The sequence below is a fragment of the Salvelinus alpinus genome, chromosome 5 (genome assembly GCF_045679555.1).
Source record: "Salvelinus alpinus chromosome 5, SLU_Salpinus.1, whole genome shotgun sequence".
NCBI classification, from domain to species: Eukaryota; Metazoa; Chordata; class Actinopteri; order Salmoniformes; family Salmonidae; genus Salvelinus; species Salvelinus alpinus.
In genome coordinates this window covers 56,068,281-56,082,307 of record NC_092090.1, presented here as the reverse complement: position 1 = coordinate 56,082,307, position 14,027 = coordinate 56,068,281, and the positions used below count along the sequence as shown (strand labels likewise).

At 41.7% G+C, this 14,027-nt stretch overlaps 1 protein-coding gene across 4 annotated transcripts in view; it reads left to right on the top strand.

Moving 5' to 3' along the window:
* LOC139576367 (ras-specific guanine nucleotide-releasing factor 2) overlaps positions 1–14,027 on the top strand; it is a 244,912-nt gene that overhangs the window by 225,199 nt on the left and 5,686 nt on the right. For all 4 annotated transcript variants that reach the window (XM_071402412.1, XM_071402410.1, XM_071402411.1 and 1 more), the window contains 4 exons: positions 5,526–5,723; positions 13,339–13,418; positions 13,544–13,661; positions 13,959–14,027. In XM_071402412.1, coding sequence (XP_071258513.1) covers positions 5,526–5,723; positions 13,339–13,418; positions 13,544–13,661; positions 13,959–14,027 — 465 coding nt within the window. The remainder of the gene's footprint in view (positions 1–5,525; positions 5,724–13,338; positions 13,419–13,543; positions 13,662–13,958) is intronic.

Genomic DNA, 14,027 nt, shown 5'->3' with positions numbered 1-14,027 from the left:
TACAAATACACTCGTATTTCTGTGTGTTATTATGTTATAATTAAGTCTATGATTTGATATTTGATAGAGCAGTCTGACTGAGCGATGGTAGGCAGCAGCTCGCTCGTAAGCATTCATCCAAACAGCACTTTCGTGCGTTTTGCCAGCAGCTCTTCCCTGTTTTTCAAGCATTGCACTGTTTATGACTTCAAGCCTATCAACTCCCAAGATTCGGCTGGTGTAACCGATGTGAAATGGCTAGCTAGTTAGCGGGGTGCACGCTAATAGCGTTTCAATCGGTGACGTCACTCGCTCTGAGACTTGGAGTAGTTGTTCCCCTTGATCTGCAAGAGCCACGGCTTTTGTGGAGCGATGGGTAACGATGCTTCGAGGGTGGCTGTTGTCGATGTGTTCCTGGTTCGAGCCCAGGTAGGGGCGAGGAGAGGGACGGAAGCTATACTGTTACACTGGCAATACTAAAGTGCCTATAAGAACATCCAATAGTCAAAGCTATATGAAATACAAATGGTATAGAGAGAAATAGTCATATAAATACAATATTAACTACAACCTAAAACCTCTTACCTTAGAATATTGAAGCCTCATGTTAAAAGGAACCACCAACTTTCATATGTTCTCATGTTCTGAGCAAGGAACTTAAACGTTAGCTTCTTTACATGGCACATATTGCACTTTTACTTTCTTCTCCAACACTTTGTTTTTGAATTATTTAAACCAAATTGAACATGTTTCATTATTTATTTGAGCCTAAATAGATTTTTATTGATGTATTATATTAAGTTAAAATAAGTGTTCATTCAGTGTTGTTGTAATTGTCATTATTACAAATTTAAAAAATAATAATAATCGTCCGATTAATCGGTATCGGCTTTTTTTGGTCCTCCAATAATCGGTATCGGTGTTGAAAAATCACAATCGGTCGACCTCTAGCACAGAATGTTGCACTACTGAACTCCAGGGCCATCTGTGAGGAGTTGGCGATTTATTTCAGTTTGATGGTCAACCACCCATTATCAGTCTATGCATTTTAAGGTGGTGTATTTGTATAATTTGTATAATAGTATTTGTATAACATGAGGCTTCAATATTCTAAGGTAAGAGGTTTTAGGTTGTAGTTAATATTGTATTTATATGACTATTTCTCTCTATACCATTTGTATTTCATATAGCTTTGACTATTGGATGTTCTTATAGGCACTTTAGTATTGCCAGTGTAACAGTATAGCTTCCGTCCCTCTCCTCGCCCCTACCTGGGCTCGAACCAGGAACACATCGACAACAGCCACCCTCGAAGCATCGTTACCCATCGCTCCACAAAAGCCGTGGCTCTTGCAGATCAAGGGGAACAACTACTCCAAGTCTCAGAGCGAGTGACGTCACCGATTGAAACGCTATTAGCGTGCACCCCGCTAACTAGCTAGCCATTTCACATCGGTTACACCAGCCGAATCTTGGGAGTTGATAGGCTTGAAGTCATAAACAGTGCAATGCTTGAAAAACAGGGAAGAGCTGCTGGCAAAACGCACGAAAGTGCTGTTTGGATGAATGCTTACGAGCGAGCTGCTGCCTACCATCGCTCAGTCAGACTGCTCTATCAAATATCAAATCATAGACTTAATTATAACATAATAACACACAGAAATACGAGCCTTTGGTCATTAATATGGTCGAATACGGAAACTATCATTTCGAAAACAAAACGTTTATTACTTCAGTGAAATAGGGAAGCGTTCTGTATTTTATCTAACGGGTGGCATCCATAAGTCTAAATATTCCTGTTACATTGTACAACCTTTAATGTGATGTCACAATTACGTAAAATTCTGGCAAATTAGTTCGCAACGAGCCAGGTTGCCCAAACTGTTGCATATACCCTGACTCTGCGTGCAATGAACGCAAGAGAAGTGACACAATTTCATCTGGTTAATATTGCCTGCTAACCTGAATTTCTTTTAGCTAAATATGCAGGTTTAAAAATATATACTTCTGTGTATTGATTTTAAGAAAGGCATGGGTGTTTATGGTCAGGTACAGTCGTGCAACGATTGTGCTTTTTTCGCAAATGTGCTTTTGTTAAATCAGCGATTATATGCAACGCAGGACACGCTAGATAAACTAGTAATATCATCAACCATGTGTAGTTAACTAGTGATTACATTTACATTTACATTTAAGTCATTTAGCAGACGCTCTTATCCAGAGCGACTTACAAGTTGGTGCATTCACCTTATGATATCCAGTGGAACAACCACTTTACAATAGTGCATCTAACTCTTTTAAGGGGGGGGGGGGGGGGGGTTAGAAGGATTACTTTATCCTATCCTAGGTATTCCTTAAAGAGGTGGGGTTTCAGGTGTTTCCGGAAGGTGGTGATTGACTCCGCTGACCTGGCGTCGTGGGGGAGTTTGTTCCACCATTGGGGTGCCAGAGCAGCGAACAGTTTTGACTGGGCTGAGCGGGAGCTGTACTTCCTCAGAGGTAGGGAGGCGAGCAGGCCAGAGGTGGATGAACGCAGTGCCCTTGTTTGGGTGTAGGGCCTGATCAGAGCCTGAAGGTACGGAGGTGCCGTTCCCCTCACAGCTCCGTAGGCAAGCACCATGGTCTTGTAGCGGATGCGAGCTTCAACTGGAAGCCAGTGGAGAGAGCGGAGGAGCGGGGTGACGTGAGAGAACTTGGGAAGGTTGAACACCAGACGGGCTGCGGCGTTCTGGATGAGTTGTAGGGGTTTAATGGCACAGGCAGGGAGCCCAGGCCAAGGAGTTCAATCTTGGTTTCATTAGACCAGAGAATCTTGTTTCTCATGGTTTGAGAGTCCTTTTGGTGCCTTTTGGCAAACTTCCAGCGGGCTGTCATGTGCATTTTACTGAGGAGTGGCTTTCGTCTGGCCACTCTACCATAAAGGCCTGATCTGTGGAGTGCTGCAGAGATGGTTGTCCTTCTGGAAGGTTTTTTGGTACCTTTACCCAGATCTGTCCCTCGACACAATCCTGTCTTGGAGCTCTACAGACAATTCCATAGACCTCATGGCTTAGTTTTTGCTCTGACATGCACTGTCAACTGTTGGACCTTATGTTGGACCTGTTATTCCTTACATTGGCCTTACAAGATTACCCCAGGTAATCTTAGGTTTCATTACATACAGTCGGGAGGAACTACTGAATATAAGAGCCATGTCAACTCACCATCGTTACAACCAGGAATATGACTCTCCCGAAGCGGATCCTGTGTTTTGCCTTCCACCCAATACAATGGATCTGATCCCAGCCGGTGACCCTAAACAACGACGCCGTAAAAGGGGCAAACGAAACGGTCTCCTGGTCAGGCTTCGGAGACGGGCACATCGCGCTCCACTCCCTAGCATACTACTCGCCAATGTCCAGTCTCTTGACAATAAGGTTGATGAAATCCGAGCAAGGGTAACATTCCAGAGAGACATCAGGGATTGTAACGTTCTTTGCTTCACGGAAACATGGCTCACTCGAGAGACGCTAACGGAGTCGGTGCAGCCAGCTGGTTTCTTCACGCATCGCGCCGACAGAAACAAACATCTTTCTGGTAAGAAGAGGGGCGGGGGTGTATGCCTTATGATCAACGAGACGTGGTGTGATCATAACAACATACAGGAACTCAAGTCATTCTGTTCACCAGATTTAGAATTCCTCACAATCAAATGTCCACCGCATTATCTACCAAGGGAATTCTCTTCGATTATAATCACAGCCGTATATATGCCCCCCCAAGCAGACACATCGATGGCCCTGAACGAACTTTATCTGACTCTTTGTAAACCACACACCCTGAGGCTGCATTCATCGTAGCTGGGGATTTTAACAAGGCTAATCTGAAAACAAAACTCCCTAAATTCTATTAGCATATCGATTGTGCTACCAGGGCTGGTAAAACCTTGGATCATTGTTATACTAACTTCCGCGACGCATATAAGGCCCTCCCCCGCCCTCCTTTCGGAAAAGCTGACCACGACTCCATTTTGTTGCTTCCAGCCTACAAACAGAAACTAAAACAGCAAGCTCCCGCGCTCAGGTCTGTTCAACGCTGGTCCGACCAATCTGATTCCACGCTTCAAGACTGCTTCGATCACGTGGATTGGGATATGTTCCGCATTGCGTCCAACAACAACATTTACGAATACGTTGATTCGGTGAGCGAGTTCATTAGAAAGTGCATTGACGATGTCGTACCCACAGCAATGATTAAAACATTCCCAAACCAGAAACCGTGGATTGATGGCAACATTCGTGTGAAACTGAAAGCGCGAACCACTGCTTTTAACCAGGGCAAGGTGACCGGAAACATGACCGAATACAAACAGTGTAGCTATTCCCTCCGCAAGGCAATCAAACAAGCTCAGTCCCAGTATAGAGACAAAGTAGAGTCGCAATTCAACAGCTCAGACACAAGAGGTATGTGGCAGGGTCTACAGTCAATCACGGATTACAAAAAGAAAACCAGCCCCGTCGCGGACCAGGATGTCTTGCTCCCAGACAGACTAAATAGCTTTTTTGCTCGCTTTGAGGACAATACAGTACCACTGACACGGCCCGCTAACAAAACCTGCGGGCTCTCCTTCACTGCAGCAGAGGTGAGTAAAACATTTAAACGTGTTAACCCTCGCAAGCCTGCAGGCCCAGACGGCATTCCCAGCCGCGTCCTCAGAGCATGCGCAGACCAGCTGGCTGGTGTGTTTACGGACATATTCAATCAATCCTTATCCCAGTCTGCTGTTCCCACATGCTTCAAGAGGGCCACCATTGTTCCTGTTCCCAAGAAAGCTAAGGTAACTGAGCTAAACGACTACCGCACCGTAGCACTCACTTCCGTCATCATGAAGTGCTTTGAGAGACTAGTCAAGGACCATATCACCTCCACCCTACCTGACACCCTAGACCCACTCCAATTTGCTTACCGACCCAATAGGTCCACAGACGACGCAATCGCAACCACACTGCACACTGCCCTAACCCATCTGGACAAGAGGAATACCTATGTGAGAATGCTGATTATGATTGATTGATTGTTTTTTATAAGATAAGTTTAATGCTAGCTAGCAACTTACCTTGGCTTCTTACTGCATTCGTGTAACAGGCAGGCTCCTCGTGGAGTGCAATGAGAGGCAGGTGGTTAGAGCGTTGGACTAGTTAACTGTAAGGTTGCAAGATTGAATCCCGGAGCTGACAAGGTAAAAATCTGTCGTTCTGCCCCTGAACAAGGCAGTTAACCCACTGTTCCTAGGCCGTCATTGAAAATAAGAATGTGTTCTTAACTGACTTGCCTAGTTAAATAAGGTGTAAAAAAAAAAAAAAAAACGATTTCCGATTGTTATGAAAACTTGAAATCAGCCCTAATTAATCGACCATTTCGATTTAATCTGTCGACCTCTAGTCTGTGCCCAGTGGGCTATTCTTAAAGTGAGTGTGTCTCCTTTACCGATCTCCTCTCTGCTTCCCACCCCCTGTTTCTTTCTCTTCCTCTCTCTCTCTGTCTTTTCCCCTCTCCCCCTCCTCTAGATGAGTAACCTGGTGGCGTCTCAGATCATGACCCATACTGACGTGGGCTCCAGGGCCAACTCTATCGAAAAATGGGTGGCTGTGGCCGACATCTGCCGCTGCCTCAACAACTACAATGGAGTCTTAGAGATCACCTCAGCTCTGAACCGCAGCGCCATCTACAGGTTGAAGAAGACATGGGCCAAAGTCTGCAAACAGGTGGGAAATTGTTCTAATTCTTTACCCTTCTCCAGAGGTCTGCACTCAAGCACTCTCCCTTGCCCTTAAATCGCAATATCTACTAAGCTAACTGTCATGACGTATTATTGTTAATGTGATGACATGCTATTTATCAAATTATTAACTATGTTTATAATTACGTGATTAAATTAATCAGGTAACCATTAACTCGGTAACCTGGGGCACCACGGGAAAAGTTTGTTTAAAGAGTTACCGTTTCCCGATTTAACTCAAAGAATATCAGAATATCGATTTCATAGCAGTCACTAATTATTTCATTTCATCAGTCTCATTCTGAACGTCGGATAATTCTTAAATCGGCACAAACCCGGGTCTTACTGATCATTCCGTACCACACAAATTGAGTTGATTTATTTATTTACTAACAAGTTAACTTTTACTTGGTACTCATCCCGGATCCGGGAGCACCCCCCACAGAAAAAAGCTGACTAGCATAGCCTAGCATAGCGTCACAAGTAAATACTAGCATCTAAATATCATTATATCACAAGTCCAAGACACCAGATGAAAGATACAGATCTTGTGAATCCAGACAATATTTCAGATTTTCTAAGTGTTTTACAGGGAAGACACAATATGTACATCTATTAGCTAACCACGATAGCAAAAGACACAACTTTTTTTTCCCACCATTTTTTTCCTGCATCAGTAGCTATCACTAATTCGACTAAATAAAGATATATATAGCCACTAACCAAGAAACAACATCATAAGATGACAGTCTGATAACATATTTATGGTATAGCATATGTTTTTTTAGAAAAATTTGCGTATTTCAGGTATAAATCACAGTTCTACATTGCAGCTGCAATCTGAAATAGCGTTGGAAGCAGCCGGAATAATTACAGAGACCGACGTCAATTACCAAAATACTCATCCTAAAACATTTCTGAAAAATACACAGCATACAGCAATCGAAAGACACAGATCTTGTGAATCCAGACAATATTTCAGATTTTCTAAGTGTTTTACAGCGAAAACACAATATATCGTTATATTAGCATACCACATGAGCTAACATCACCCCAGCATTGAATCAATGCAAAAGGGGCGATAACGTTATCGCCACCAAAATATATTAATTTTTTCACTAACCTTCTCAGAATTCTTCAGATGACAGTCCTGTAACATCATATTACACAATGCATATAGAGTTTGTTCGAAAATGTGCATATTTAGCATCACAAATCGTGGTTATGCAATGTAATCTGTCAAAACATGGCATGCATTCTGTCCGGCGCCATCTTGGAAAGGCACCTATGTTTACGATTATTTATCGATTAGATTGACAAAAAAAATACAGGTTGGACAGCTAATGAAAGATGCATTGGTTATTAATGCAACCGCTGATTTAGATTTTTAAAATTAACGTTACAAGACATACATTGTGAGTTACAGCCAGACTAGTGCCGCAAAAAAATGGCCGACAACTGCGTTTACATTTTTCCACATAAATACGGAATAAAATCATAAATAACTCTTACTTTTGGACGAGCTTCCATCAGTATCTTGGGCAATGTGTCCTTTGTCCAAAAGAATCGTTGCTTTGTTGTAAAACGACCTCTTCAACTTCGGAACTAGCAGCTAACGATAGCTACACGGCACACACATGTCCAAATCCTCAAACGCAATACTAAGGAAATTCTGAAAAATAGCAATATACTCGCATAAACTGATATAAATCGGTTTCAAATAACTTCGTTATGATGTTTCTAACACCTATATCGAATTAAATCACAGACGGATAGATCTTTGGTCAATAACGAGAGCTTTTGAGCATGCCATTTTGATGTCTTCCCTTGCGTCCTGGCGAGCGTCGAAAAAAAGGGACATCTCACTCCATTGCCTTTTATAAACTCTGAGAAACAATTAGAGACGCCATTCCACTTCTCATTGGTTACTGACATCCAGGGGAAGGCGGGTGCAGTTCATTTCGATCCATAGGGCACACACAGAGCTTAAAACTGATCCGAGATCAGAGACTATTTTTCAGAGCTTCGCATGTCCTGTCATGATTTTCGCTGTAGAAAGAGTTCTGGTTCACCCACAGACATAATTCAAACGGTTTTAGAAACTAGAGATTGTTTTCTATCTAATAGTAATAATAATATGCATATTGTACGAGCAAGAATTGAGTACGAGGCAGTTTAATTTGGAAATGTAAAAAAATAAATAGTGCTAACAGCTCCCCCTATTGACAAAAGGTTAACTTCTCTAGGGTAGGGGGCAGCATTTGGAATTTTGGATGAAAGCATGCCCAAATTAAACTGCCTGCTTCTCGGGCCCAGAAGATATGATATGCATATAACTGGTAGATTTGGATAGAAAACACTCTAAATTTTCCAGAACTGTTAAAATAGTGTCTGTGAGTATAACAGAACTGATTTGGCAGGTGAAAACCTGAGAAAAATAGTAGGATTTTCTTTGGTTTTGTAGTTTTCTATTCAATGCCATTACAGTATCCATTGACTTAGGACTCAAATTGCAGTTCCTATGCCTTCCACTAGATGTCAACAGTCTTTAGAAATTGTTTCAGGCTTGTATTCTGAAAAATGAGGGAGTAAGAGCAGTCTGAATGAGTGGACCCTGCCGTGTCACAGAGCTTTTTCATGCGTGCGACCGAGAGAGTGCCTTTCATGTTTACCTTTTATATTGACGACATTATTGTCCGGTTGAAATATTATCGATTATTTAGGCTAATAACAACCTGAGGATTGAATATAAACATCGTTTGACATGTTTCTATGAACTTTACGAATACAATTTGGATTTTTTGTCTGCCTGTTGTGACTGCGTTCGAGCAAGTGGATTACTGAAGAAAACACGTGAACAAAACTGAGGTTTTTGGATATAAAGAGACTTTATCGAACAAAAGGAACATTTATTGAGTAAATGAATGTCTTCTGAGTGCAACCATATGAAGATCATCAAAGGTAAGGGATTAATGTTATCTCTATTTCTGACTTGTGTAACTCTTCTTCTTGGCTGGTTACTGTTTGTAATGATTTGTCTGCTGTGCTATGTTCTCAAATAATTGTAAGGTATGCTTTCGCCGTAAAGCATTTTTAAAATCTGACACCGTGGTTGGATTCACAAGAAGTTAATCTTTAAACCTATGTAAAATATGTTTTGTTTTCTGAATTTTTATAATCAGTATTTCTGTATTTGAATTTGGCGCCCTGCAGTTTCACTGGCTGTTGAAGAGGTGGGATGCTAACGTCTCACGTACCCTAGAGAGGTTAAATGATAACATAAGATACACATACACAAACAGTCTAGGCTATTGATTAGATCCTAATACAATGGCAACAGGTCCCTAGCGGTCAAACACAATATGACACGTGTTACACAAGATGGAGAGGGAGAGAGAGAGACATGAGAGAAAAGCACACTTAGATACATTTGTAAACTATGCTTAGTTTAGCTCTAACACCTTGCCCTGAACTGTCGCTCTTATGGGTCAAAATGTATTTACAGGTTTCTGTTGGGTATCTCTTCGTGGACCGAGTTCTGCTTAGCGGGATAGGTTTGGCCAACACCCTTTTCTTTCGATGGCCGCGTCTCCTTCATTACCGGGTGTAAGTCTCTGATTGTCCACACAATGTCACAATGTCCTTTCTCTTGGTTGTCTGTTTCCTTTCACTTGTTCTGTGAGAGTAGTCTTCTTAGGAGGCTAATCAGCTGTGTCAACGCTCCCGGCTTGGGTAGGAGGGCCGTGTAGACAACCGATGATTTGAAGAGAATAACCGGTTGATCTTTCTTGAATTCACCTTCTCAGATACAGTACTTAGATACAGTACAGAATAGCTGCTACACCATGAACTTGATTGTTCAGAGATTTTTTTTTTCTTCAATCTCGTGTTGCGTTTCGTGGTCACGACTAGTCGTAAACCTCGGCTGCAGCGTGTGGTAAACTTAGTCTGCATGTAAAATTCTTAACTCACATGTTTTATGACCTCGGGTCATAAATGGGCATTTCCGTCTTTATGACATGCTCTCTGGGTTTCCAGGTATTAGAACAAACCTTGCCTTGTAACGAGCTACACCGCAGGAAACCCAGAGAACATGCCATGAAGACGGAAACTAAGATCTCGTTTAGACAACTAAAATCACAGTTCATCGTTACAAAGGCATTATCTTTGATCTGGATATTTTCTACACAACGCACAGTATGTAAACATCATGCACATATTATGAAAACTATTCAAGTTACAATGATTTCGTTATAACGTTGTCATTTAACTTTTAGTAACATAACAAAAACGACATTCATTTTCATATTCCATCTATCATTGTTACCACCATTTTGGCTTATGAAATATAATGTCCCGAAGTCCATTTTTTGCATGTTACAGTTCTGAGGTAGATTCTCCATAAGGCACACACATTCCAGTCTGTCACATTAGAGACAAGGAAGGAGTTGGGCTGCTGCCTTATAATTTACGATGGGCGTGTGGTTATAACCCCCCCATTTTTCCCTCTATACAGTTGAAGTCGGAAGTTTACATACACTTAGGTTAGAGTCATTAAAACTAGTTTTTCAACCACTCCACAAATATCTTGTTAACAAATGATAGTTTTGGCAAGTCGTTTAGGACATCTACTTTGTGTATGACACAAGTAATTTTTCCAAAAATTGTTCAGAGAAATTATTTCACTTATAACTCACTGTATCACAATTTCAGTGGGTCAGAAGTTGACATACATTAAGATGACTGTGCCTTTAAACAGCTTGGAAAATTCCAGAAAATGATGTCATGGCTTTAGAAGCTTCTGATAGGCTAATTGACATAATTTGAGTCAATTGGAGGTGTACCTGTGGATGTATTTCGAGGTCTACCTTCAAACTCAGTGCCTATTTGCTTGACATCATGGGAAAATTAAAAGAAATCAGTCAATAACTAAATTGTAGACCTCCACAAGTCTGGTTCATCATTTGGGAGCAATTTCCAAACACCTGAAGGTAACACATTCATCTGTACAAACAATAGTATGCAAGTATAAACACCATGGGACCACGCAGCCGTCATATCGCTCAGGACGAAGATGTGTTCTGTCTCCTAGAGATGAAAGTACTTTGGTGCGAAAAGTGCAAATCAACCCAGAACAACAGCAAAGGACCTTGTGAAGATGCTGGAGGAAACGGCTACAAACGTATCTATATCCACAGTAAAACGAGTCCAATTTCAACATAACCTGAAAGGCCGCTCAACAAGGAAGAAGCCACTGCTCCAAAACCTCCATATAAAAGCCAGACTACAGTTTGCAACTGCACATGGGGACAAAGATCGTACTTTTTGGGGAAATGTCCTCTGGTCTGATGAAACAAAAATATAATTGTTTGGCCATAATGACCATCATTATGTTTGGAGGAAAAAGGGGGGGGCTTGCAAGCCGAAGAACACCATCCCAACCGTGAAGCACAGGGGTGGCAGCATCATGTTGTGGGGGTGCTTTGCTGCAGGAGGGACTGGTGCACTTCACAAAATTGATGTCATCATGGGGTGGGGTGGGGGGGGGGGGGGGGGGAATGATGTGCATATATGAAAGCAACATCTCAAGACATCAGTCAGGAAGTTAAAGCTTGGGTGCAAATGGGTCTTCCAAATGGACAATGACCCCAAGCATACTTCCAAAGTTGTGGCAAAATGGCTTAAGGACAACAAAGTCAAGGTATTGGAGGGGCCATCACAAAGCCATGACCTCAAACCTATAGAACATTTGTGGGCAGAACTGAAAAAGCGTGTGCGAGCAAGGAAGCCTACAAACCTGACTCAGTTACACCAGCTGTCAGGAGGAATGGGCCAAAATTCACCCAACGTATTGTGGGAAGGTTGTGAAGGCTACCAGAAACGTTTGACCCATGTTAAACCATTTAATTCTACCAAATACTAATTGAGTGTATGTAAACGTCTGACCCACTGGGAATGTGATGAAAGAAATAAAAGCTGAAATAAATAATTCTCTCTACTATTATTCTGACATTTCACATTCTTAAAATAAAGTGTCAATCCTAACTGACCTAAGACTGAATTTTTTACTAAGATTAAATGTCAGGAATTGTGAAAAACTGAGTTTAAATGCGTTTGGCTAAGGTGTATGTAAACTTCCGACTTCAACTGTACCTCTACCTCTCTGCGGGAGGGAGGGATATCCCTGTAGAACCGTGATCCTTTGTAACCTGATCTTCACAGGCCAGTCATGACACTAACATATTGCATTTTTTATTGCAAATCACCGGATGTTTTGGAATCAAAACATTACTGCACGTAACTGCAGTAATGTAAACTGAGATTTTGGGATATAAATATGCACATTATCGAACAAAACATACATGTATTGTGTAACATGATGTCCTATGAGTGTCATCTGATGAAGATCATCAAAGGTTAGTGATTAATTTGATCTATATTTCTGCTTTTTGTGACTCCTATCTTTGTCCGGAAAAATGGCTGTGTTTTTTTGACTTGGCTCTGAATTAACATAATCATATGTTGTGCTTTCGCTGTAAAGCCTTTCTGAAATCGGACATGATGGGTAGATTAACAAGATGTTTATCTTTCATTTGCTGTATTGGACTTGTTAATGTGTGAAAGTTACATACTTCTAAAAAATATTTTTGAAGTTCATGCGCTGCCTTTTCATTCCGAATGTTGTCGAGGGGTTCCGCTAGTGGAACACCTGCGCTAGAAAGGTTTTAAATGTTTTGTTTTATTTTATTTTATTCATGGCACTTTTTACCCCCTATACACGTTGTGCCATTTTTACATCCTTGTACTGGGTTAACATCAGACGACTCCACTGAAGCCTGTGTGCGTTGTCAAACATCTCTGTGGTTGTGAAAGTCTCGCCTTTTGATGTTGGTGACTTATTAAATTGTAGCTCAAACGGTTCGGATTTTACAGACAAGTTTGTGACGATTTTCTTGTCCGGATCCTCTCGTGTAGAAAACACAGCTTTCACAAGCCCCATGTTATGGAATAGGTGCAAGCTTTCTATCGGCGGAAAGAAGGGATTGGGCTGCAGCCACTACAATAAGGTAAGTCTCTAGCATAAGCACATGGGATGCTAACCAATATTCAAAATGGCATCACTGTGTGACGCACGGGCACGTCAATCAACTTTATGCATTGGATTGGTGCAAGCATGGCTGGAGGGAGTTCCCACCATATTCCTCACAACACTGCATTCCTTTTAAATCCATGAAGGGAAGTGTATGAGTGCACACTTCGGGAGAAAGGTAGAGCATTTTAATAAATTTTTTGCTAATAAAGCTTTGTTGAAGATCTGTTCTCAGATCTAAAGGGCCCAAATAGGGGTACACGGGGAAAGCTCCCCAGTATCCACTGGGAAGACTGGGTGGAGCTAAGCACTTAGGGGTTAGCGAAAGGGGTAGCGGTGAGGGGTTTATTTCAGACCCTTATGAAAGTAGTTTGAGACTGAAACGTTGCTAAATAAGATCCATTCAATTGTTGAAAGCATCAAGAATACAAGCGTGCAAGAGTTTTATTTTTTTGTATTTGTTGATTTCAGACCAGACACATTAAAACGTTGTTGTGTTTGGTTTTGACAGACTAAAGCCCTGATGGACAAGCTGCAGAAGACTGTGTCGTCTGAAGGGAGATTCAAAAACCTGAGGGAAACCCTGAAAAAGTGAGACACAAATCTTATTGATGAAAACTTACATCAAGTCCTTTCTTTTCAGTGAGGGAGGTGTGGCCCAGAATATTTTGTCCCTAACTCTCTTCTTGTCTCCCTCCTACTTTTCTCTTTCCCAGTTGTAACCCTCCCAGTGTACCCTACCTGGGTATGTACCTGACTGACCTAGCCTTTATCGAGGAAGGAACGCCTAACTTCACTGAGGAGGGCTTGGTCAACTTCTCCAAGATGAGGATGGTAAACACACACACATGCAGGCACTCTGTATTTTCTCACTGCATTGTTGGGAAGGGCCAGTAAGTAAGAATTTCACTGTTAGTCTACACCGGTTGTTTACGATGTATGCGACAAATAACATTTTATTTTATTGGACACACGTTGTATACCAATGTGAAACCACTTTCATCCCATAGAATACAGCATGAACATGTTCAGTGAAGCTGCAGCACTGCTGTTTCCATTGATCTGCCATAGATTTAATTGAGTTCTGAGATATGTGATGAAGAGCTGTGTTGAAAATATTGTGTATCCTAGATCTCCCACATAATCCGAGAGATCCGCCAGTTCCAGCAGACACCCTACAGGATAGAACACCAGCCTAAG